Genomic DNA, 24,579 nt, shown 5'->3' on the forward strand with positions numbered 1-24,579 from the left:
ATGTACCCCATACTCATTCACATAGGGTGGGGGGCCGGAATCTGGGGACCCCTTTATTAAAGGGGTCTCTCAGATTTTGATAAGCTCTCCGCCCGCATACCCCGACAACCAACGGCCAGGGTTGTCGGGAAGAGGCTCTTGTCCCTATCGACATGGGGGCAAGAGTGCTTTGGGGTGGGGGGGCAGTGCCCCCCTCCCCCACAGCACACACTCCCCCATGTTGAGGGCATGTGGTCTGGTATGGCTCAGGAGGGAGGGGGGCGCTCGCTCGTCCCCACCCCCATTCCTGTCTGACCAGACTGCGTGCCTGGGATAAGGGCTTGGTTTGGATCTTGGGGGGGACCCCACGCTATTTTTTTTGCGCGGGTTTAACCCCTTATGTTCCAGACCAAGCCTAAGAGCCTGGTATGCACCTGGAGGGAACCCACCTTATTTTTTTTTTGGGGGGGTCTGGAGTTCCCCTTCATGAACAGCGATCTGTCATTTACACATGTCAGTCCCCCCCCCCTACAGTTAGAACACACCCAGGGAACATATTTATCCCCTCCCTCGCACCTAGTGTTAACCCCTTCCCTGCCAGTGGCATTTTTTGAGTAAGCAATGCATTTTTTACAGCACTGATCGCTAGAAAAATGCCAATGGTTCCAAAAAAGTGTTCGATGTGTCCGCCATAATGTCGCAGTACCGATAAAAATCGCTGATCGCCCCAATAACTAGTTAAAACAACAAAAAAAAAAAATTTGTAGACGCTATAACTTTTGCAAAAAACAAACACTAAACGCTATTTGCGATTTTTTGGAACCAAAAAGATGTAGAATACGTATCGGCCTAAACTGAGGGGTTTTTTAGTTTTTTGAATATATATTTTTGGGGATATTTATTATAGCAAAAAGTAAAAATAATTTTTACATATGTGGGCGGGACTTACGCAAGTCCCGCCCACATATATAAACATCGTTCAAACCACACATGTGAGGTATTGACGCGTGCGTTAGAGCGAGAGCAATACTTTTACCACTAGACCTTCTTTGTAACTATAAACTGGTAACCTGGAAAAAAAAGAAAAAGGTCGCCTATGGGGATATTCACGGAATTCATTTTGGCCCCATTGCAGGAGTGTTTCCAATAGTAAAGCGTGACATGTAAGGTATCTATTTACTCAGTGTAACATCATCTTTCACATTATCCCCAAAAATTGGGCTCACTTTTGTGTTTTGTTAATTTTTAACCACTTGAGCCCGGACCATATTTCTGGTCAATGACCGGGCAAGTTTTTGTGATTCGGCACGGCGTCGCTTTAACTGACAATTGCGCAGTCGTGCGACGTGGCTCCCAAACAAAATTGGCAACCTTTTTTTTCACACAAATAGATTATTAAATGTGCGTGTTTACTTCTGTCTTTAACACCTCCCCTTCAGGCTGGAAAGCATCAGATCAGGGGAAACAAAAAAAAAAAAGCTCTCATTCCATTGCAGCTTGGTTCCTACATGTGTGATGAACTGAGCATGCTCAAACACTTAGAAAAAAAATATCCTTTCTTTTTAAAAGGTGAAAAACACTCCTTGGATGCTCATAGAGCGTGGTTTGGATTAATTGCAGGTGTGCCCAATTACAAGCTCACCCAAACTAGAGACTGCAATTTGTTCATGTGATTTCAATTGCTTCATTACTAGCACTGTTATAAAAAGCTTGGATCGATCAGTCCTCAGCTGCCCTCAGAAGGGGCAGGCTGGCAGAAATGCTGTTGCTAAACACAAATGTGGTTTGTTGCATGGGTTTTGTTTTATTTTGCCAATGGTTTTGGTTTATTTTTAAATGATGTTCACTTTGATGTATTTGTCTATGTGGCCTTATTTTATGAAAAATGTGTAAAGCTATGGTTATTTAGAATTTTGAAATGTATTTTTGTTTGTTTGTCTTTTTTTGCTTTCCTTGTTTTGTTGACCAATAAAAATTACTTTAAAATTGTTAAGTTTGTCTTTTGTTACTTTTTCATGCTACATATGTTGACAGCTGCAGCTGAACTAGGTTTGGGCCTAACAAATTATGTGTGATTTTTGTCGAAGCTTCTTTCCTGGTGTGTAATCATGAAATGTTTGCCATGTTTATTCCCCATGACTTTAAAGACAAAAACTGGTAAGTATTTTATTTATTCTGCAGTGGTCCTCAGCCCTCAAGTACCCCCGACAGGACATGTTTTGGGGATTTCTCTTATCAAGAATTGCTGTCCAGACTGTCTTTTAAAGCACATGTGCAAGATGAAGGAAAACCTGCAAACATGGCCTGTGGGGGGGGGGGGGGGGTTTGCTATTGGTGGACAGGCTTGACGTGCTGATTTACAGCACTGTGCTTAAATCTAGCGCAAGGCAATCCTATTCAAATTGTGGGTGTTTGAGGGAAGCCAAGTGAGTGTTAGAACCCCTGCTTTGTGTTTTTTTTATTTTTGTGTTGAGCTTTGTGTCCCTTTTCTTAAAATTGGCTTCACTTCCTGTCACACAGCTGAACAGGAAGTGAGGTTAAAACCCTACCAGTGTCATTTCTTGGGGACACAGGTCAATCTAACTAGTGTCCCCATTAAGCAAATTGCACTCCAGCACTGCTGTGTACACCCCAAATCATGGGTCTTCAAACTACGGCCCTCCAGTTGTTCAGGAACTACAATTCCCATCATGCCTAGTCATGTCTGTGAATGTCAGTGCATTACAAGGCCTCATGGGATGTGTAGTTCTAAAACAGCTGGAGGGCCGTAGTTTGAGGATCCCTGCCCCAAATGATTATTTAGTTTGGGGTTTAGTAAAGGCAAAGCCACTCTGCAGTACAAGCATAGTTGCTGAAAATCAGAGAGGAAGCACTGATGGTTTTAACATCCAATCCTGTAGAAGCAAAGTTGTTTTGTTTTCTTTCTTCCTTGCTTTGCACTTGTAGTGCAAAGTGGATTTGCCTTTAGTCAATGGACCCCAAAGTCCAAGATCCCTAATAATTTGGGGTGTACACAGCAAAATGCTAGAGTGCAATTTACATAATGGGAAACTATTTAGATTGATCTCTGTGTCCCCAAGAAAAGATATTAGTAAGGTTTTACCCTCACTTCCTGTTTGGCTATGTGACAGGAAGTGAATGAATTAGAAAGGGTGAAGACACCTCACAAATGTTGTCACTATCAGGGGTGCAGACATCCCCAAAAAATGAGCAGATAATACTTATTTGCAAATTAATAATTTTTTAGTTAACATTGGGTGGGGTGCTCTAACGCACACATTCCTACATATTAGCAACGCTCTATCCTGGCCTATTGGCATGGTTATATTTTCTTAGGGCTCTCAATAAAACTCTATGAAATTTGTGCTTAAACTAGAACCAGGGGCGGACTGACAACTCATGTGGCCCCTGGGCAATAGAAGATTATGGGGCCCCTCTGGCTTACAGATGACCACCACGCCAGGAGGTAGTGCAGAGGCGGGCAGCTAAAATCTTGGGATATTCACATTAAAAGCATGTCATTTTCGGACATATCAGGGACAGATGTAAAAAAAACAGAGATTTTTACATACTGTCCCTGGTTTTACTGAGCCTGGCAACCCGGATGGGGCCCCCTAGTGGCATGGGGCCCTCGGGCAGTGCCCGAGTGACTCAATGGTCAGTCCGCCCCTGACAAGAACTATAATCAACAAGTTTTATTTTCTTTAATTTTGGATAGAGTGAGGGAGGGTTATAGGCCCTGTCAGTTTATTTTGTATTATCTGTGTCCAATTTGGGGAGATTTGCCTTCACTTCCTGCCCCATAGCCAAACAGGAAGTGAGAGAAAAACTATGCAAATTAACCACTTCCCGCCCAGCCTATGGCCGATTTACGTCCGGGAAGTGGTTACACAATCCTGACAGGACGTCCTGCAGGATTTCATGCCGCACGCGCCTGTGGGGGCACGCAGCGCGGCGATCGGTGATGCGGGGTGTCAGTCTGACACCCTGCATCTCCGATCTCGGTAAAGAGTCTCTCACGGAGACGGAGACTCTTTACTACGTGATCAGCCGTGTCCAATCACGGCTGATCACGATGTAAACAGGAAGAGCCATCGATGGCTCTTCCTCACTCGCGTCTGACAGACGCGAGTATAGGAGAGCCGATCGGCAGCTCTCCTGACAGGGGGCGTTCGCGCTGATTGTTTATCAGCGCAGCCCCCCCTCGGATCACCACACTGGACCACCAGGGATGCCCACCCTGGACCACCAGGGTGTGCAAAAACAAAAAAAATATAGAACAAAAAAACAAAAAGCAATAAAAAATAAGAAAAAAGATGCCAATCAGTGCCCACAAATGGGCACTGACTGGGAAAATCAGTGCCACCCCACAGTGTCCATCAGTGCCACCCCACAGTGCCCATCCATGCACAGTGCCCACCTATCAGTGCCCACCTGTGCCACCCATAAGTATCCATCAGTGCCACCCATAAGTGCCGCCCATCTGTGCCGCCCATGAGTGCCCATCAGTGCCGCCTATGAGTGCCCATCAGTGCCGCATAGCAGCGCCGCCAATCAATGCCACCTCATCTGTGCCCGTCAGTACTACCTCATCGATGTCCATCAGTGCCATCTCATCGGTGCCCATCAGTGCCGCCATATCAGTGCCCGTAATTGAAAGAGAAAAACTTATTTACAAAAAATTAACCTAAAAAAATAAAAACGTTTTTTTTGTTTCAAAATTTGCAGTCTTTTTTTAGTTGTTGCGCAAAAAAAAAAAACGCAGAGGTGATCAAATAACAACAAAAGAAAGCTCTATTTGTGGGGAAAAAAGGACGCCAATTTTGTTTGGGTACAGTGTTGTATGACCGCGCAATTGCCATTCAAAGTGCGACAGTGTTGAAAGCTGAAAATTGGCTTGGGCGGGAAGGTGCGTAAGTGCCTGGTATGGAAGTGGTTAAGGGAATCCAGTGCCCCCCCCAGAACTAGTGTGTGGGTCCCCTGAAAATTACTGGGCGGGGTTATACAAAAACAGGGTGTGACCTTGACAGGATGGGGTGGGTCATTTTTCTATTAGGAGGTGCAGATATGTAGTCAGGCCTAGGGCAGAACCAAACCTAAATATACTACTGCATATTAGGGCTTATTTAGACCGGAACCGATTTACAGCGTGTTTTTATATTGTGGGAGGAAACCCACGCAGGCACAGGGAGAACATGCAAACTCCATGCAGATGCTGTCACGGGCGGGATTCGAACCAACGACTCTTTTGCTGCTAGGTCAAAGTGCTATACACTACACCACTGTGGTGAACGAACATGATTGCAGCTGAAAGCATGAGATCTTTTATTTTTTTTTTCAATACCATGCTTTCCAGCCTTATTGACCCCGCCTCTCTCCATAAAGAGGACCTGTCACACACTAGTCCTATTACAAGGGATGTTTACATTCCTTGTAATAGGAAGAAAACTGATCATTTTTTTTTTTTTTTTTTAATTTCAGTGTAAAAAATTCTAAAACTAAATAAAAATAAATAAGAAAACCCCAAAAAAATTTTTTAAAGCGCCCCGTCCCGACGAGCTCGCGCACAGAAGCAAACGCATACGCGAGTAGCGCCCGCATATGAAAACGGTATTCAAACCACACAAGTGAGGTATCGCCGCGATCGTTAGAGTGAGAGCAATAATTCTAGCCCTAGACCTACTCTGCAACTCAAAAAATGCAACCTGTAGAATTTTTTAAACGTCGCCTATCGAGAATTTTAAAGGGTAAAAGTTTGACGCCATGCCACGAGCGGGCACAATTTTTAAGCGTGACATGTTGGGTATCATTTTACTCGGCGTAACATTATCTTTCACAATATATAAAAAAATTGGGCAAAATGTATTGTTGTCTTATTTTTTAATTCAAAAAAGTGATTTTTATCCAAAAAAAGTGCGCTTGTAAGACCGCTGCGCAAATACGGTGTGACAAAAAGTATTGCAATGACTGCCATTTTATTCCCTAGGATGTCTGCTAAAAAAAAATATATAATGTTTGGGGGTTCTGATTCATTTTCTAGCAAAAAAATTGTGATTTTCACATGAAGGAGAGAAGTGCCAGAATTAACCCGGTGGGCAAGTGGTTAAAGTACTCATGGCTATAAAGAATAGAGTCATTGCTCATTAAAAAACAAAAAAAAAAAAAAAAGGGGGTCCCTCCAAATTAAATTACCAGGCCCTTCAGGTCTGGAATGGATATTAAGGGGAACCCCGCCGTAAAAAACCCCCCAAAAAATGGCGTGGGGTCCCCCCAAATATCCATACCAGACCCTTCAGGTCTGGTGTGGATTTTAAGGGGAACTCCACCCCAAATTGAAAAAAAAAATGGCGTGGAGTCCCCCTAAAAATCCACACCAGACCCTTATCCGAGCACGTTGACCTGGCCGGCCGCAGAAAAGAGGGGGGGACAGAGTGCGGCCCCCCCCCTCTCCTGAACCGCACCAGGCCACATGCCCTCAACATGGGGAGGATGTCCCCATGTTGATGGGGACAAGGGTCTCATCCCCACAACCCTTGCCCGGTGGTTGTGGGGGTATGCGGGCGGGGGGCTTATCAGAATCTGGAAGACCCCTTTAACAAAGGGGAACCCCAGATCCTGGCCCCCCCCCTATGTGAAATGGTAATGGGGTACATTGTACCTCTACCATTTCACCCCAAAAAAAATGTCAAAGTGTTAAAAATGACAGTAGCCGGTTTTTGACAAATCTTTTAATAAAATCTTCTTTTCTTCTTTCCTTCGGGTTTCTTCCGCTGCTTCTTTCTTCTCGTCCACATCTTGCCCGACGTCTTCTTCTATCTTCTCCGTCCGTCCTTCAGCCTTCTGGTCACGCATCTTGCCCGTTGTCTTGTCCTGTCTTCTTCTCCGTCCTTCCGCCTCCTCGTCCGCATCTTGGGTCTTCTCCGGTCTTCTTCTCGGTCCGCCAGCCTTCTCGTCCCCGGACCCAGCGTTTGAATTTGATTTGGCCGCCGTTTTCCCGCTCCTGGGACCCGCCCCCCTCTGACGCCACAAGTAAACTCCTTAGAAGGTCATGTGCGTCATAGGGGGGCGGGGTCACATGAGTGTGACACGGCGGGAACTTCTTCTCCGGGCGGCGCGATTGAAATTGAATTCCCCCGCTGTGTGACGCTCTGTGACCCCGCCCCCCTCTGACGCACATGACCTTCTAAGGAGTTTACTTGTGGCGTCAGAGGGGGGCGGGTCCCAGGAGCGGGAACACGGCGGCCAATTACAATTCAAACGCTGGGTCCGGAGAAGACACAAGATGCGGACGAGAAGGCTGGCGGACCGAGAAGAAGACCGCAGAAGACCCAAGATGCGGACGAGGAGGCGGACGCACGGAGAAGAAGACAGGACAAGACAACGGGCAAGATGCGTGACCAGAAGGCTGAAGGACGGACGGAGAAGATAGAAGAAGACGTCGGGCAAGATGTGGACGAGAAGAAAGAAGCAGCGGAAGAAACCCGAAGGAAAGAAGAAAAGAAGATTTTATTAAAAGATTTGTCAAAAACCGGCTACTGTCATTTTTAACACTTTGACATTTTTTTTGGGGTGAAATGGTAGAGGTACAATGTACCCCATTACCATTTCACACAGGGGGGGGGTCAGGATCTGGGGGTCCCCTTTGTTAAACGGGTCTTCCAGATTCTGATAAACCTCCCGCCCGCATACCCCCACAACCACCGGGCAAGGGTTGTGGGGATGAGACCCTTTTCCCAATCAACATGGGGACATCCTCCCCATGTTGAGGGCATGTGGCCTGGTGCGGTTCAGGAGAGGGGGGGGGCCGCACTCTGTCCCCCCCTCTTTTCTGCGGCCGGCCAGGTCAACGTGCTCGGATAAGGGTCTGGTGTGGATTTTTAGGGGGACTCCACGCCATTTTTTTTTCAATTTGGGGTGGAGTTCCCCTTAAAATCCACACCAGACCTGAAGGGCCTGGAATGGATATTTGCCGGGAACCGCACGTCTTTTTTTGGGGGGTTTTTACGGCGGGGTTCCCCTTAATATCCATTCCAGACCTGAAGGGCCTGGTAATTTAATTTGGGGGAACCCCTACACATTTTTTTGTTTGTTTTATGAATGAATCCCTTTAGAATTGTCAGAGCCGACAATTCATTATAGCCGCGTGTGAATTTTTAAATGACTTTTTTCCTTCTGAATGTCACTTTGTGCAGGGGGAGTTCTAAGTGCGGGAAAAATGCGCTATTTCACATGCTGACATTACACCCCCCCTAGGTACGAAATTTAAAGGAATATTTCACTTTTATTGTTTCACTTTAAGAATTATTAATTTCACTGCTCCCGAAAAAACGGCCGTTTTAAAAAATAAAAAAAGCATTGATACATGTTCCCTGGGGCAGGACTGAGGTCCCCAAACACTTTTTAGGACAAAACTTGCAGATTAGCCTTTAAAATGAACACTTTTGATTTCTCCCATAGACTTCTATAGGGAGTTCGGCGCGGCTTTACATATTAGTTTCAATGCGCCGGCTGCTACGCTGGTTCATGCGCCCAATTAAGCCTCCACCCGGAGTACTAATTAACGCATGAACCAGCGCAGCGCACAGAGCATAGTAAATCAGGCCCATAATCATCACAATTATGACAAATCACGGCTTGAACTATCTTACTTTGCATGTAATGAGTCTATCTCATATATTACTTTCACCTTTTAAGTTGCATTAGTGAAATAAATGAACTTTTGCACGATATTCAAATTTTTGAAGTATCACCTGTGTGTGTGTATATATATATATATATATATATATATATATATATATATATATATAGTATCTTTTCAATTAATGTACCTGCTGCTGTTTGATGAGGAAACAGTCAATAAAATCCCGGGGTGAGTTAGGATCAAATGTCTCTTGGTTCATCTTCACTCTCTCTAAGATGAAGTTGGCGAGATTGGTCATTTGCGTGTTTATTCTCTTGTGATGTCCTGGTATATAGTTCATGATATTTGGAAGCATGTGCTGCAACTGAATAATGAAATAATAAGTCTTTGTCCTAGAGAACCACTATGTATTAATGGGTATGAATTATGATCTGCAGTGCCAGATTACACCAGCAGGTGGAGTTGTAAGTGAAACATGTAATTGCAACTTCAGTACTGGTGAGGCTCAGTGGCAGGAGAACAAGCCAGTAAGACATCACAGTCAAATGAGTAATTTTACATTTAAAGTACAAATGCTTTTTCAGATTCATCAGAATTCCTCCAGAGGTTGCTCGGGGTTCCTTAAGCTTTGGGTGCCTGACCTCCTATTTGGTGCCTGCGGGTCAATCCCACTTGGCTGAGACAGTAGCATAGTTACATAGTTACATAGTTAGTCAGGTTGAAAAAAGACACAAGTCCATCCAGTTCAACCACAAAAAATAAAAAATAAAAATAAAAAACACAGTAAAATCCTATACACCCAACTCCATACCCACAGTTGATCCAGAGGAAGGCAAAAAACCCCAGCAGAGCATGATCCAATTTGCTACAGCAGGGGAAAAAATTCCTTCCTGATCCCCCGAGAGGCAATCGGATTTACCCTGGATCAACTTTACCTACAAATCTTAGTACTCAGTTATATTCTGTACATTTAGGAAAGAATCCAGGCCTTTCTTAAAGCAATCTACTGAGCTGGCCAGAACCACCTCTGGAGGGAGTCTGTTCCACATTTTCACAGCTCTTACTGTGAAAAAACCTTTCCGTATTTGGAGGTGAAATCTCTTTTCCTCTAGATGTAAAGAGTGCCCCCTTGTCCTCAGTGTTGACCGTAAAGTGAATAACTCAACACCAAGTTCACTGTATGGACCTCTTATATATTTGTACATGTTGATCATATCCCCCCTTATTCTCCTCTTCTCAAGAGTGAATAAATTCAGCATGATGGCAAAAAAATTTTTTATCTGTCTGCAGGGATGCCATTCTGACCACCGCCGTACGAAAAACCAGGGTCGAGGACAAAGAGTGGGCATGAAGGGCAGCTGCCCTGGGCACTGTGGTGTCATGTGAGGTGGGGAGCACCACAAGGAGATTGGATGAAGGGGTTCCTTGAGCTTTGGGTGCCTGTGTTGGTTAGTCCGACTTGGCAGAGCCAGTAGCATGAAGCCAACGATTTTTTATTTGTCTGAAGGGGTGGCATTCTGACCACCCCTGTACAAAAGGCCAGGGCCAGGACAAGGGATGGGCAGGAGGGCTAGCTGTCCTGGGCACTGTGGTATCATGTGAGGTGGGGTGCACCATGAGGAGATTGGGGGGAGGTCATCTGCGTTGGGAGGGGGAATTTGTGGGTAAGACGAGCGTAGGAATTGTTCTAGGAGGAGAAATTTGGGGCGGGATGTACTAAGAGTGGTGTTTTAAGGGGATTTTTGTTGGGAGGGGGGTGGGGGAAGAGGATTTGTGCTAGGAGGGGGGATTTGTGCTAGAAGAGGTGATATGAAAGAGGGGTGAGGGGAATTGTGCTAGGAGGCAAAATATTTTGGGGGGGAGAGGATTTGTGCTAGGAGGGGGGATTTGTGCTAGAAGAGGTGATATGGAAGTGGGGTAAGGGTAATTGTGCTAAGAGGGGAATAGTGCTAGGAGGCTAAATATTTTAGGGGTACCCCCGAAGGAGCCGCTAATTTGTTGTTGTGATCGGCGTATTAAGTTACCTTGATGTGGTCTAGGGGTGCAGTTGGAGAACAGGGTAGTGAGCGAAGGTCCAGACAGTGAATAAAGGTTTTCCAATGCTTTATTTCCAGGCCAACACGGCCAACATCAACATCAAACAGGAAGAAAAGGTTGATGAAGAAAAGGGACAACTTTGCAGTATCAGGCCTGGATATGAACCGAGCAATCCTGCTCTCAGTAGTATCAAATTGTGGTTCGTCGCCACTCTAGCCAGAGTGGGTGAAGTGCCCCCGGACAGACCCCTATTGTAAGCCTGGCAGCCGAGGTGTCACTGTAGATTGCTGGGAGGAACAGGTCTCTCTCACAGGCCTGGCTCTAGGGCCTCTGCCACAGGCCTATTACTTTAGGTGAGCTAAATGGATGATTGGAGTGAATTCTCCCAGTAAGTTTTAGCATAGGTCACCGGATGACAGCAAAGCATACCTGTCAGCATTCCAGTCACCAGATCCCCGATTGGTTCGTTCAAGCCCTGTTGAACAACCTGCCTCCGGGTTCTCCTCAAGCTGACCCCCCAATCGAACGGCACCCAGCCTGGGATCCTCTCAATAGAACTGGGGACCCAGCAAGTCACTGGAGTCCCCTTTCACCTCCAGATGAGGCTCTGTGTAGCCTGTGAATTTGGCCAGGTGGGCCACGCCGGCGGGGTCCATGGATGTGCACCCTAAAGGTGGATGCCGCACCTGGAACCGGGACCCCGCGAAGATTTTTTAGCACATGACATCTGTCACAGATATACTCTCCCCCAGCATGCCCCGCGAGGGAAAAACTCCTCTGATTGGCTGCTGGGGAAAACTTGCTCTGCCAGAACCCCTCTGGCGGCAACTGCCGGCCAGGGATGGCACAGCATCCCTGGAGCACAGACTGACCCAGTGGACATTTCTGGAACGACAGAAGTTCAAATTTAGCAAATTGTGAATGGGAGCAATATAACTCTCCCATTCCCCACTAACTTTAGCGTAGTGCCCATACTGAAAGTAAGGGAACGCTACATAAATATTTATTTTTTTACTAGTAATGGCGGCGATCAACATTTTTTATCGTGACTGCAACATTATGGTGGACACATCGGACACTTTTGACACATTTTTGGGACCATTATCATTTTTACAGCGATCAGTGCTATAAAAATGCACTGATTACTGTGAAAATGACAAGGAAGGGGTTAACCATGACACAATCGTAAGTATGCCCGCGGTTGGAGTCACGCGCGCGCATCCACAATGCCGTCCTTTAGCCTGCCCGTGCCATTCTGCCAACGTATATCTGCGTGCAGCGGTCGGCATGTGGCTCATGGGGTTTAACCTCCTTGGCGGTATCCCCGAGCGTGACTCGGGGTGTTTTTTTCATGTTAGGATCGGTATCCCCGAGTCACGCTCGGGGTAGATGTGCAGAGCGTGCAGCGGCGCGGCTTACCTTCTCACTGAATCCACAGGCTTGGTTTACTTACCTTGTCCCTGGATCCAGCGATGCATCTCCGCTGTGTGAGCGAGCGGGTCCTCGCTCGATTCACAGTGTCCCCGTGTGCCGCCGATCTCCGTTCCCTGTGACGTTACGACGCACGGGGGCGGAGAACGGCGCCAAATTAAAAAAGGTAAACAAACACAATACATACAGTATACTGTAATCTTATAGATTACAGTACTGTATGTAAAAAATACACACCCCCCTTTGTCCCTAGTGGTCTGCTCAGTGCCCTACATGTACTTTTATATAATAAAAACTGTTCTTTCTGCCTGCAAACTGTAGATTGTCCATAGCAGCCAAAAGTGTCCCTTTATGTCAAAAATGGTTTTAGAGCAGCTAGAAAAAACAGCGATAATAAATTATAATCACTTGCAGAATTGTGCGATAGCGATTTGTGGGGAAATTCGTCATAAAAAAATAAAAGTAATGACAGCGACTTACATTATTGAATAATTTTTATTATAATTATATTATTATTTGTTATAATTATTTATTATATTATAATTTATCATTTTGTTTTTAAAAAAATGTCATACCCGGGATGCCTACTAGACTCTTGTTTGGTCAGATTTAAATGAGTTATTCCTAAGAATTGCAGGCCTACAGTATAAAACGCCAAATTTCCTTGCAAATAATTGTACCGCCTTTGGTACGTAATTCCAGACAGAATCATACCGCCAGGGAGGTTAAAGGTTTGTTTTTTATTTTCTTAATAGGTTCCTTTAAGCTAGTGCATTGCTGGTTTGCTTACCTTTTCCTTCGATTTCCCTTCTAAATGTTTTTTTTTCTTTGTCTGAATTCCTCACTTCCTGTTTCTCCTCAGTAAGCTTGCCCCCGTTCTGGCTGGGGGTTAGTCAGCCGGAACAGCTTACTGAGGAGGAACAGGAAGTGAGACATTCAGACAAAGAAAAAAAACATTTAGAAGGGAAATCGAAGGAAAAGGTAAGTGAACCAACAATGCACTAGCTTAAAGGAACCTATTAAGAAAATAAAAAACAAACCTTTAAACCCCTTTAGCCACATGCCGACCGCTGCACGCAGATATACGTCGGCAGAATGGCACGGGCAGGCAAAAGGACGACATTGTGGATGCGCGCGCGTGACTCCAACCGCGGGCATACTTACGATCGTGAAGGAAAATAGTTGGAAACAACTGCGCTAAGGTAAGAGATCGGGATTAATAAGCAGCAATTAGGTTGTGTATAAACAAAAATAACGAATGAGAAAGAAAAATAATTGCGCTAAACCCAAATATGCACTCGTATTAAGCGAGTGTATGTGAAAACCATTGTATCTATAAATAAATAATCCAATGGAATCAGGAAGTCAGGGTTACCTACCCTGCTGGTAATGGTGTGTATGAACCCAGTAATCAACAACATAAGTAGTGATAAACCATAACTTCAAAAATGATTAAAGTAAAATTAACAACATCAGTGTTATAAAGTCCATGAAGTCCAAAACTAATTTTTGGAAATAAATAATAAGTCCATATGATGAATAAAGACACCCGTGAAGATTCCAGAAATATTGTAATTAATACACCAGACGTGAATCCTCCACCGATCATGCAGCTGCTTACCAGAAGTCTGGGTCCTGCCGGACCACTATCCACATATCTCTCAACCAGAGATTTTGTAAGGCAGTAGTAACTCCTCCACTTGCACTAAAACCACTCCGAGCTCAACGAGGGATATAGAAGACAACAAGACAGAGCTCCACATAGCATAAATCCGGGTAGTTTATTTTAAAAACAGCAGTAAGCATATATACATACAACTCACATTTAAGTTGAATAAACCAGCATTTGGCCTGTAACGCCGGCCGGACGTGTCCAGGAACAAAAGAAGGCCACTCGCTTGGAGAAATGAAGGGGATGGCGTCCACACGTCACTCACTCCACCCGACGCGTTTCGTGACAAGATCACTTCGTCTCGGGTACGAGTGGCGTGGGACGCCACCCCTTTATATAGGAATACAATTTCAATTAATTAATAAGGCAAATTCACTAACCAAGCCTCGTCCCGGGATTCTCACACATACCGGAAGTGTATTGATCTGCATCCGGGTCACAAGTCAACCGGAAGTCATTACCCATAGGTTACTCGGTGCCATCGCCCAAATGGGCGGACACTTGCGGCGTATGTAACATCCACTGCAGCGAGGCGTGGTAGGAACATCTGAGGGGCGGGACTGTGATGTCACTGCTCCAAGTTTAACAATATAGTTCAGCGCGTCAGATGATGGAATATCGAGTGCTGCACAAGATCGCAATATACGCGCCACTGAACAACATCCGAACCACCACCCGGCCGGGGAACTGTATATACTAATACACATTACATGTAAAATTAAAACATTTAAAAATGAACGTTAGGTGCTAGGCTGCATCGTGACGTTATAAACCAAACCTCACTATGAGTCTTTCGCGCATGCGCCCATCCAAGTGATTGCGCTCCACAGAGCGGCTCACCGCGATGACCCTGCACGTCCAAGCACCTCCGCTCCCTCTAAACCAACAGCAAAATAACCTCACCACGTGAGGTGTATAGCTGTTGATAATTGGATCTAGCTATGCTGGACATGTTTTTAGCGCGTCGGTACATATCTTAAAGCCAAAGGGGTATGACCCCTATCTAATTGACATAATATGAAGAAATTTGGTTCAATATTATTGAATCCATATAGACATAAAATTTTAGAAAAATTCATTAATAAAATGATATCTTTTATTGTGTAAGTGACCACACTAATTAAATATAAATAAATTATAAAAAATAAAAAAAGGTTTGTTGTATGAAAATTAATCAGATATATTATGTGTAACCACCCTAACCAAAAGGGTTATAAATACGTATTTATAAATTAATAAATAAATAAAAGTGAATCTTATTTTATTATGTGGGAGACCACAGAGAACAGGGCGCCCTAAATTGATTCCCAATACTTGGTTGGGTCTCAGTGCGTACACACTTCACTCCCAGTGTGGGGTGTTTAAGTAATGAAACTAAAACTTAAATAGATTAATTATATAAATTAAAAGTGAACAATTTATGATCAATATGGCTCTTGCACCAATGCTTTCAAATCCATGTCCAGCAGCGCATTCCATAGTTATCTCGTTTGTATAGACAATCTGGTTGTCTTCAGAGAGGAAAGTAAAAGTATAAAATGTATCATAAACTAAAAATCAAGCATTATTTATAAAAGCATTGATGTCGGTGTCCACGTTGAGGCCATAGGGGAGGTATGTCCTCAACCTGTGGATCCATGCCATTTCTGTTTTAGAGATTTCTCTGATTAGAGAACTCCCCCTCCAGTTGGGCTTATATTTGTCAATGCCCACAAACAAAGTTCCTTCTGGGTTTCTATGGTGAACTGAGTCATAATGTCTCGAAACCGAATGGTTTGGAAAGCCACTTCTTATTTTGGCTATATGCTCGTTCAGTCTAATTTTAAGTTCTCTTTTAGTCCTCCCCACGTACTGTAACCCGCATGGACATTGAAGCAGATAAATCACCCCTTTACTAGAGCAGGTGATAAATGGTTTTACTTCATGGGTTCGTCCAGTACTGGTGGAGGAAAATTGAGAGATCTTGCGATCTTGGCATTTGTTTAGGGAGCACACTTGGCAGTTTTTACACCTGTGGTAACCAGTGAGATTTTGCCAGAAGACTCGTGTTTCCTTGGGGGGGATCCTGTACACTTGGGGCCACGCTGGCTCCCAAGGATGAGGCTCCTCGAAATACCACGGATGGTCTCACTGGCAACACAGGTGCAAGCACAAGGTCGCTTTGTAATATATGCCAATGCTTCCTAATCAAATGCTTGACATTTCGGTGTTGTACTGAAAAGGTGGTTATGAATGGCAGAGAAAAGGTGTTATTCTCTTGTCTGGTTTGAACCTTTAACAGGGATTCCCTGTTCATATCACGGGCAGATTGTACTGCCTGGTCCAATACCAGTGGATCATAACCCTTCTCAAGGAACTTTTTTGATAAAACAGCAGCCTGAATATCAAAAACTTCAACGTCTGTGCAGTTGCGTCTGATCCTGGTATACTGTCCTTGGGGGACTGCCTTCAACCATGGACCATAATGGCAACTGTCCAGAGGTATGAACGAGTTCCTATCGGTCAGTTTAAAAAATGTGCTGGTGACAAACTTATCTCCTACTATGCCAATGTTCAAATCCAAAAAATTAACCAGAGTCTGGCTTGCAGAAAAAGTGAATCTGATGCCTCTGGTGTTGTTATTGAGGGAATTCATGAACAGATCTAAGTCATCTCTCTCTTCATCCCATAGGAGGAGGACGTCGTCGATGTACCTAACCCAAAGTGTGACCTCAGGCCTTCGGCAATCATCGACGACGTCCTCCTCCCACTTGGCCATGAAGAGATTTGCCAAGCTGGGGGCATATTTGGCCCCCATGGCCACTCCTCGATCCTGGCGAAAAAAACAGTTATCGAACCAAAAATAGTTGTGACTCGCTGCAAATTGGAGCAGGGTCATGATGAACTCGATCTGCTCTGAGGCTAGAGTTGAGTCTCTAGTCAGATAGAATCTCACAGCCTCGAGGCCCAGATCGTGGGGAATTATGGTGTAGAGGGATGTCACATCTGCTGTGACCATCCATACACCCTCCCTAGGGGATAGTCCCGACAGCAGGTTGATCACCTGTTTAGTGTCTCCAATAAAGGATGGTATTTTGCGCACCAGTGGCTGCAAATAAAAATCAATGTACTTGCCCACCCGGGACGTGATGGAATCAATCCCACTAACTATGGGACGTCCCGGGGGGCAAGTTTGATTCTTATGGATTTTCGGGAGATAGTATATTACCGGTGTACGAGGAGCCACCGGCACTAGGAACAGACTCTCCTTTTTGTTTAAAATCCCTTTCTGGAGGCCCTGGTCTACTATGACCTCCAGGTCGCGTTTGTACTTGACGACTGGGTCACGGTTTAAAGGGGTATAGGTGGCATCATCGTCCACGATGCGGTGCATCTCTGCATCATAATCGCATCTATCTAGGACGACGATGCCACCTCCCTTATCTGCCGGTCTGATGACAAGTGATTTGTTGGAACACAACGAATCTAGTCCTGTCTTGAGAGCTTTATTGAGTCTAGCCTTCTTAATCTTCATCTTATCCAAGTCCTTGAGTACAACATCCCTAAAGACCCTAATGCTAGCAGGTAGGGTCCCGGGATTGAACAAAGAGGCATTGGATAGATTAGAATGCCTATATTCTGAAACGCACTGAGGCCCTTCGTCAATAGGATTAGTTAAGAAATGTCTTTTAATGCTCAATTTTCTAGAGAACTTATGAACATCCATAAAGGTTTGAAATTTGCTCAGATTTCTCGGAGGTGCAAACTTCAAACCCCTATCTAGCAACGCTTTTTCAGAATCTGTGAGTGTTTGTTGGCTTAAGTTGTAGATGCCTACACCTACACTCTTCTTCTCTTTGGATGCTTGGGCTCTCCTCCCCCCTCTGGTCCCTCTCTTGGTTCTATAGGCCATGCTGGGCCGTGGTGGCTCCTGGGAAAACCCCAATTGTAGGGAGAGCGGGATGGAGGAGGTCCTTGCATATTTTCTGGTCTAAAGTTCCCATAACCCCTATCTAGTGGCCCAAAACCAGGTGGGGGAAAGAATCTTTCCCAGTTACTATATGGAGCATCCCTAGGTCCAGGCCCATAGGGCCCCATCGGGTCTGATAAAGGGAAGAAACGATTCTGAGTTGGAATATTGAAGTCATAAGTACCATCTCTCCTGTTTTGAGGGTTGAATTCCCTTTGGATAGAATTTCTAAACAGGTTTGTCTGATCTCGGCCTACTGGAGAGTCAGTCCTGTAATGTTGAAATTGAGACTCTGATCTGTGGCTTCTTAATTTCTGTCGACCTCTAATGGGGGTATGAGGCTGGGCCGTATCTTTTTTGGCGTTTTTAACCTTAACCCTAGGTTTCTGTTGAGCTTGAGAAGGTGCAGAAGTGCTAGGTTGATCCCCTTTATTGGATGAGGCCAATGTGCGCTGTGAGGGCACTGGGGGGGCACCAGAGATTTGTGGAGTTGTGTCCATTGTCTCTCTGTCCTCTGCTTCTAAAGCAATTTTTTTCTGCCATTTGAATACCAACCTTGACTTATAGTCCTCTAAGTCGCGGTTGTATTTCTTTTTCTTCTTAACTTTTTGGTCTTTGTCCTCTTTTTCTAGATTTTTTTGGAGATTGGCGGAGTAATCCTGATATTCCTCCTCCTTTTTGTGAGGAATCAGTGATTCCTTAACCAATTTAATCTCGGAGTCTAACTTGATGAGTTTGTCTCTCTTCCTCTCCGCTAGAAAGCGCAAGAAGGAAGTGCCAGCATACTTACGATCGTGTCATGGTTAACCCCTTCACTGGCAGTGTCATTTTCACAGTAATCAGTGCATTTTTATAGCACTGATCGCTGTAAAAATGATAATGGTCCCAAAAATGTGTCAAAAGTGTCCGATGTGTCCACCATAATGTTTCAGTCACAACCTTTACAACCCCTTTCAGTTTCTTTTACATGTGGAACTCTAGCACCACTTACCTGTCCCCAAGTGCCACTCATGTCCCTGAAGTTGGCAGCAAACAGGCTGAGGAGTTTCTGAAAACTCTCATTATTGTATTCAAACCGATCTCCAAAAACGATGGAGCAGATGATGTTAGACACACACGGGACTAGGAGGCTTCTTGGATCAATGGACTTTCCTGCAAGTATACAATGTGCAAAGGTGATATTATGTCATGAGACAGAAAACACTATAAAGGAGGTGAAGATCAGAATTGCTTCTTAACAAATTGTACGCTTTGTGTATGAAAACTGCATTGAGCTACACAGGTTACAACACCAGTTCCTAAACTTGAACTTTAGAACAATGATGATGTTGCAAAAAAATAAATAAAAAAATGCTTTGCTCTATTATTAATGTGACCAGACATCCCCGGTTTCAGGGGACAGTCCCCAGAATGAGGACACTGTCCCCGGACCAAGTGTGTCCCCGGTTTTGTCCTCAGATTGGATTTGAACAGGGGCTGGGGAAATTTCAAAGACAGTCAGTGCAGAAAAAAAATAAAAAATCTGAATTACACCCCCCCCCCCCCCCACGCTGCTCCTACTAGATTAGGGGGGTTTATTTTATTCCATTATCTGTGCCCCTTTCTGATGATCATGTGCTGGTCGGAGTGGAGGGAATATTTCTTCAGTTTCGGGTGCCCATTTAGCTCCACTCGCATGTTCTTCTGCCTTGGCTCAAGTCCCGGCCAGCCGCCTGTTTTATCTCCTTGCCTTCACTGGCGGAGTGATCTTCCTCCGCTCCCCACCCAGTAGTAGCCGGGGCCCGGAGAGTAAGACTTGACAGGCTATGAGATGGGTGGAGGTGGTGACGGGCAGAGAGTCGCTGATTGCCGCCATTACTAGTAAAAAAAAATAATAATATGTCCCCGGATTTCATTTTAAAAATCTGGTCACCTTACTATTATATAACTTGGCCAGAACAAGTCCTTAGATCAGGAGTTCTGCCTTCACTTGTGGCAGGCTTGTTCTGGGTACACGATTCAAAGTAGTTCAGGTTTTCTTTAAAGAATCCTTTAAACAGATAAATACCTGCATATACAAGTGAAAAACCTATAAGGCAGCTGTTATTGTGCCAAAGGATTTAAGGATTGTATTTCTGTTTATCTAGTCCTGGGATTTACTCAGCCTGGATACTCAGCCCAGCCTTGTTTGGCAGGAAAGGAAACCAGATGTTTCTCTGCTTTAGCCCAGAATAACACTGAGCTGTGGGAACAAAGTTGTGCGAGTTCAGCCAAACTCTCAGGCCTCGTACACACGACCGAGTTTCTCGGCAAAAACCAGCAAGAAACTTGCTGGGAGATTTTTTTTTGACGAGGAAACCGGTCGTGTGTACATTTTCGTCGAGGAAACTGTCGAGAAACTCGACGAGCCAAAAAGAGAGCAAGTTCTCTATTTCCTCGATGGAAATCTCAAATTGGCTCGTCAAGTTTCTCGACGGGCTGGTTTTCGACGAGAAACTCGAGCGTGTGTATGCTAAGAAACCCGCGCTTGCTCAGGATAAAGTTTGAGACGGGAGTAAAAGTAGCATTTGTAATGGAGATAACACATTTTTAAAGCTGTAACAGACTGAAAAGTGCAAATCGTCTCTTAAAAAACGTTTACTTAACACGCAAACACATGAGATGAGCAAAACCAGCCCCAAGAGTTTAGCCAGTGGAATCGAACTTCCCCTGCCGTTGTATGTCACCGCGTTTGAGAAAGAGGAGATTTTGTCTCCTAAGAGACCATTTAAAGGCTCAGGAACGGTGGCGGCCCGTCCATAGGGGGTGCCCAGGCGCCGCCCCCCCCCCCCCTCCTGTAGTCATAAAAAAAGGGCCCTTTAAGAATTTAAGAATGTTGTTTTTACTAATATTGACTGCAGCACCGCCCCCTCTGGCTCTCGCAAATAACATACATTCATGCATTGCATGAATGTATGTTATTGTGGCCAGCTGCCGCTGGTCTATTCAGGTGGCTGGACATTGAGCGCCGACCACCTGAATAACGGCAGCTGGTTGGCTGTGCGGAAGTGCCTATCAGAGCCAGCGACTCTTATAGGCTTTCCGAATACAGCCCTCGGCTTCCGGATGTCTTATCCTCGGAACGTACGGGGGGTGTGTTCCTTGGATAAGACTGACGGCCGTCTCAGCCAGGTTCACCGATTCTGGTTATCGGTAACCTGATTGGCTGAAGCGCCATCGAGGGCGGGAGAGGACATCGAGGGATGTGGAAGCAGAAAGATAAGTGCATTTTACAGGGCACAGCGGCGACAATGGGCACAGAGGCGACAAAGGGCACAGTGGCATGGCATCAATAGGTACAGTGGTGACAAAGGGCACAGTGGCATCAATTAAAGGGCACAGTGACATGCACAGTGGCAACAATGGGCACCGTGGTGACAATTAAAGGGCACAGTGGTGACAATTGGCATAGTGGCGACAATTGAGGGGCACAGTGGCTGCGTTTGATGACATGGCACAGTGGTGACAATTGATGGCACAGTGGCTGTGTCTGATGGCATGGCACAGTGACTGCGTTTGATGGCATGGCACAGTGGCTGCATTTGATGGCATGGCACAGTGGCTGCGTTTGATGGCATGGCACAGTGGTGCGAATTCATGGCATAGTCACTGCATTTGATGGCATGGCACAGTGGTGATAATTGATGGCACAGTGGCTGTGTTTGATGGCATGGCACAGTGGTGACAATTAATGGTACAGTGGCTGCGTTTGATGGCATGGCACAGTGGTGACAATTGATGGCACAGTGTCTGCGTTTGATGGCATGGCACAGTGGTGACAATTGATGGCACAGTGGCTGCGTTTGATGGCATGGCACAGTGGTGACAATTGATGGCACAGTGGCTGTGTTTGATGGCATGGCACAGTGGTAACAATTGATGCCACAGTGGCTGCATTTAATGGCATGCACAGTGGCTGCGTTTGATGGCATGGAACAGTGGTGAAATTTTGATGGCACAGTGGCTGCGTTTGATGGCATGGCACAGTGGCTGCGTTTGATGGCATGGAACAGTGGTGAAAATTGATGGCACAGTGGCTACGTTTGATGGCATGGCACAGTGGTGACATTTGATGGGCACAGTGAGGCTGCAATTTTTTTTTTTGTTCCCCCCCCAAAATTTTGAGCACCAGCCGCCACTGCTCAGGAACCCTGTGCAGGTCTTATGGATTAATGGAACTCTCTTGCTTTGCATGTAATGAGTCTATCTCATACATTAGTTTCACCTTTTAAGTTGCATTAGTGAAATAAATGAACTTTTGCACAATATTCAAATTTTTTGAGTATCACCTGTATATAGCAGTCTTGTGACTTCTATCAGTGTCTGGTTAAAGCTTGTAAGAGGAGTTTTTATTCTCCTCTGACTGTCCTATGAGGCTGCATGACCCCTGACCCTCTGTCTGGACAGTGCTGATTGGCCCTGTGTTGAGCACATGCACCCTCCCAAGGTAAAAAAACAACTCTCTAAGGCCCCTTTCAGACGTACGGACGAACGGTCCGTTTATTACAAGTCTGTTTACGGACTTGTAATGGTTCCCTATGGGATTGCAGACGTTAGCGGATGATGCATCCACTAACGTCCGCAACCATCCGCGTCCGCAAAGATCCGCTTTTACGGACGGAAAAAAACCCTATTTTCCTTCCGTCCAGCGGAACGGATTGGATGAATACGGACACACGGTCCGTATTCATCCGATTCCCCATAGGGGAGAGCAGGGGAGAGACAGGGCGGTCTCTGCACTGTGTGCGGGGACCGCCCTGTCCGCTGACAGCTCAGCGGGGATTACGGAGGAATCCCTGCTGAGCCAAACGGGCTAACGGAGCGGATCAATTACGGATCCGCTCCGTGTGAAAGAGCCCTAAGAATACACACCAAACTGAGTATGTGCAGAATGCCCCCAAGGCTCTGTTCTTTCGGGAGATTATTTGAGGACTGTGGAAGAAGTGGACGATTAGAGAAGACAGGATCAAGCATCTTTTTTACACAATTCACAGAATTAACCCCTTAGGTTCCACAGTGAGTATAACAAGCATGCTTTACTGTATATATAGGCTGATTTTACTGTTGTGGGTTTAGTAACTGGAGAATTTGATTCTGTTCAGCCAACCCATGCTGTGTAATCAGATAAAAGGACTTGACAAAAGTAAAAAGCTGTAGGAAACATTTCCACTATTTCACTCTTGCCATGAACAGTTTATTTAATTTTATCCTAAACTTCGTAACATCTCTGTTTGGACATACCTTTGTGTGATCTAATCGCTGTCACCAAGAAGCCAGACTCTTCTTGTATCCTCTGTTCAATGGATTTCCTTCCCATCCCAAAATTTCTCAGTGTGGTAAGTGTAAACCTGCGCAGATCTTTCCAACGTTTTCCGCTGGAAAAGACGACTCCTAAAACATAAAGTAAATGCAAAAAAGACCAAATCAAATATTACTAATGGAGCTACAGTAAATATAAAATTTTCACAAACCTACCATGTTCTTGCACAAATGAGTCAAGAGTGGGAAGTCTTCCACGGGCCTCAAACTCTTCTGGGTGGTCTACTAACGCTTCTTTGACCAACTCGTAGCCGCACAAGACAACGACAGGTTTATGGCCGAAATAGATGGTATATATTGAACCATACTTCTCCCTAAACTGAAGTATAAACACAGCAGACTTTTTAGAGCTGCATGCATGCCATTGACAATTTGTATAATTATGTATAAGTTTTACAAAAAAAAATGTAAAGCCCATTTACTTACCTGATCCTCTGCTCTCCTAGCAGTCAGTGCTCCCCTCTTCTCCCCTACATTCTGGCAGTGGACTGTTCTTCAGGGTAGTTATGTCCAGGGCTTTTTTTCAGGGGGAACTTGGGGGAACTCAGTTCCACCACCTTTGGCTTAGACCCTTTGGTGCCTGCTCACCACAATCACTTGTAAACACAGAAGTCTGGTTTCTGTGTTTGCAAGTGACAGCTCTGAACTCTGTGTGTAACCCCCACCTGAACTCTGCACCCTGTATGTAATGCAATCCTGGTATTTAATGCCCCTTTAATACCCTTCTACTGTTTGTGAAATCTGAACGGGGTCGTGGTTGAGTTCCTGCACCTATTTTCTGAGAAAAAAAGCTCTGGTTATGTCCAATGCAAGTGTAGCGCCCTGGGGTTTAGTCAGGGAGCTCCTCACCAAATTCCTTGTAAGGAGTAGCTACTGTAGATAGTTGTTAGAGATTCATTGATTTCTCCCTAAGCCCCCGTACACACGACCGAACATGTCTGCTGAAACTGGTCCGCGGGCCAGTTTCAGCAGACATGTTCAGTCGTGTGTACGGCCGATCGGACAGGTTTCCAGCGGACATTTGTCCAGCCGACCGTTTTCCGGCGGACAAATGTTTCTTAGCATGCTAAGAAACATGTCCGCTGGAAGCCTGTCCGTCGGACATGTTCGGTCGTCTGTACAGACTCACCGGACATGTCCGATCGCCCGCCATCCCTCGCTTGCGTCGAAGTGATTCGACGCATGCATGGAAAATTTGAACTTCCAGGGCCGCCCACGTCGCCGCGTCATCGTCACAGCGACGGCGCGGCCACGTCCCCGTGTATTGTTTACGCGCGGATTTCTGTCTGATGGTGTGTACAACCATCAGACAGAAATCTCCGGGCGGACATGTCCGCTGAAAACGGTCCGTCCGTGTGTACGAGGCCTCAGTTTGGCCTTGGTGTACTTTTCTCCTCTGCCACTAGGTGGCCAGGCACTTAATGGCATTAGATGTGAGAAGGACATTTCAAGGACAAGCTATGGGTATATAGCAGTGATGGCGAACCTGTGGCACGCGTGCCACAGCCGGCACGTCGAGCCCTCTCTGTGGGC

General features: G+C 45.5%; 1 protein-coding gene across 1 annotated transcript in view; it reads right to left on the minus strand.

The window, feature by feature from the left end:
* Window positions 1-24,579, minus strand: part of LOC120913329 (cytochrome P450 2G1-like) — a 47,911-nt gene that overhangs the window by 19,287 nt on the left and 4,045 nt on the right. The window contains exons 2-5 of the mRNA XM_040323200.1: window positions 23,203-23,365; window positions 22,969-23,118; window positions 18,701-18,861; window positions 8,808-8,984 (exon numbers count right to left, since the gene is read on the minus strand). Coding sequence (XP_040179134.1) covers window positions 8,808-8,984; window positions 18,701-18,861; window positions 22,969-23,118; window positions 23,203-23,365 — 651 coding nt within the window. The remainder of the gene's footprint in view (window positions 1-8,807; window positions 8,985-18,700; window positions 18,862-22,968; window positions 23,119-23,202; window positions 23,366-24,579) is intronic.

This window comes from Rana temporaria, chromosome 9 (genome assembly GCF_905171775.1).
Source record: "Rana temporaria chromosome 9, aRanTem1.1, whole genome shotgun sequence".
NCBI classification, from domain to species: domain Eukaryota; kingdom Metazoa; phylum Chordata; class Amphibia; order Anura; family Ranidae; genus Rana; species Rana temporaria.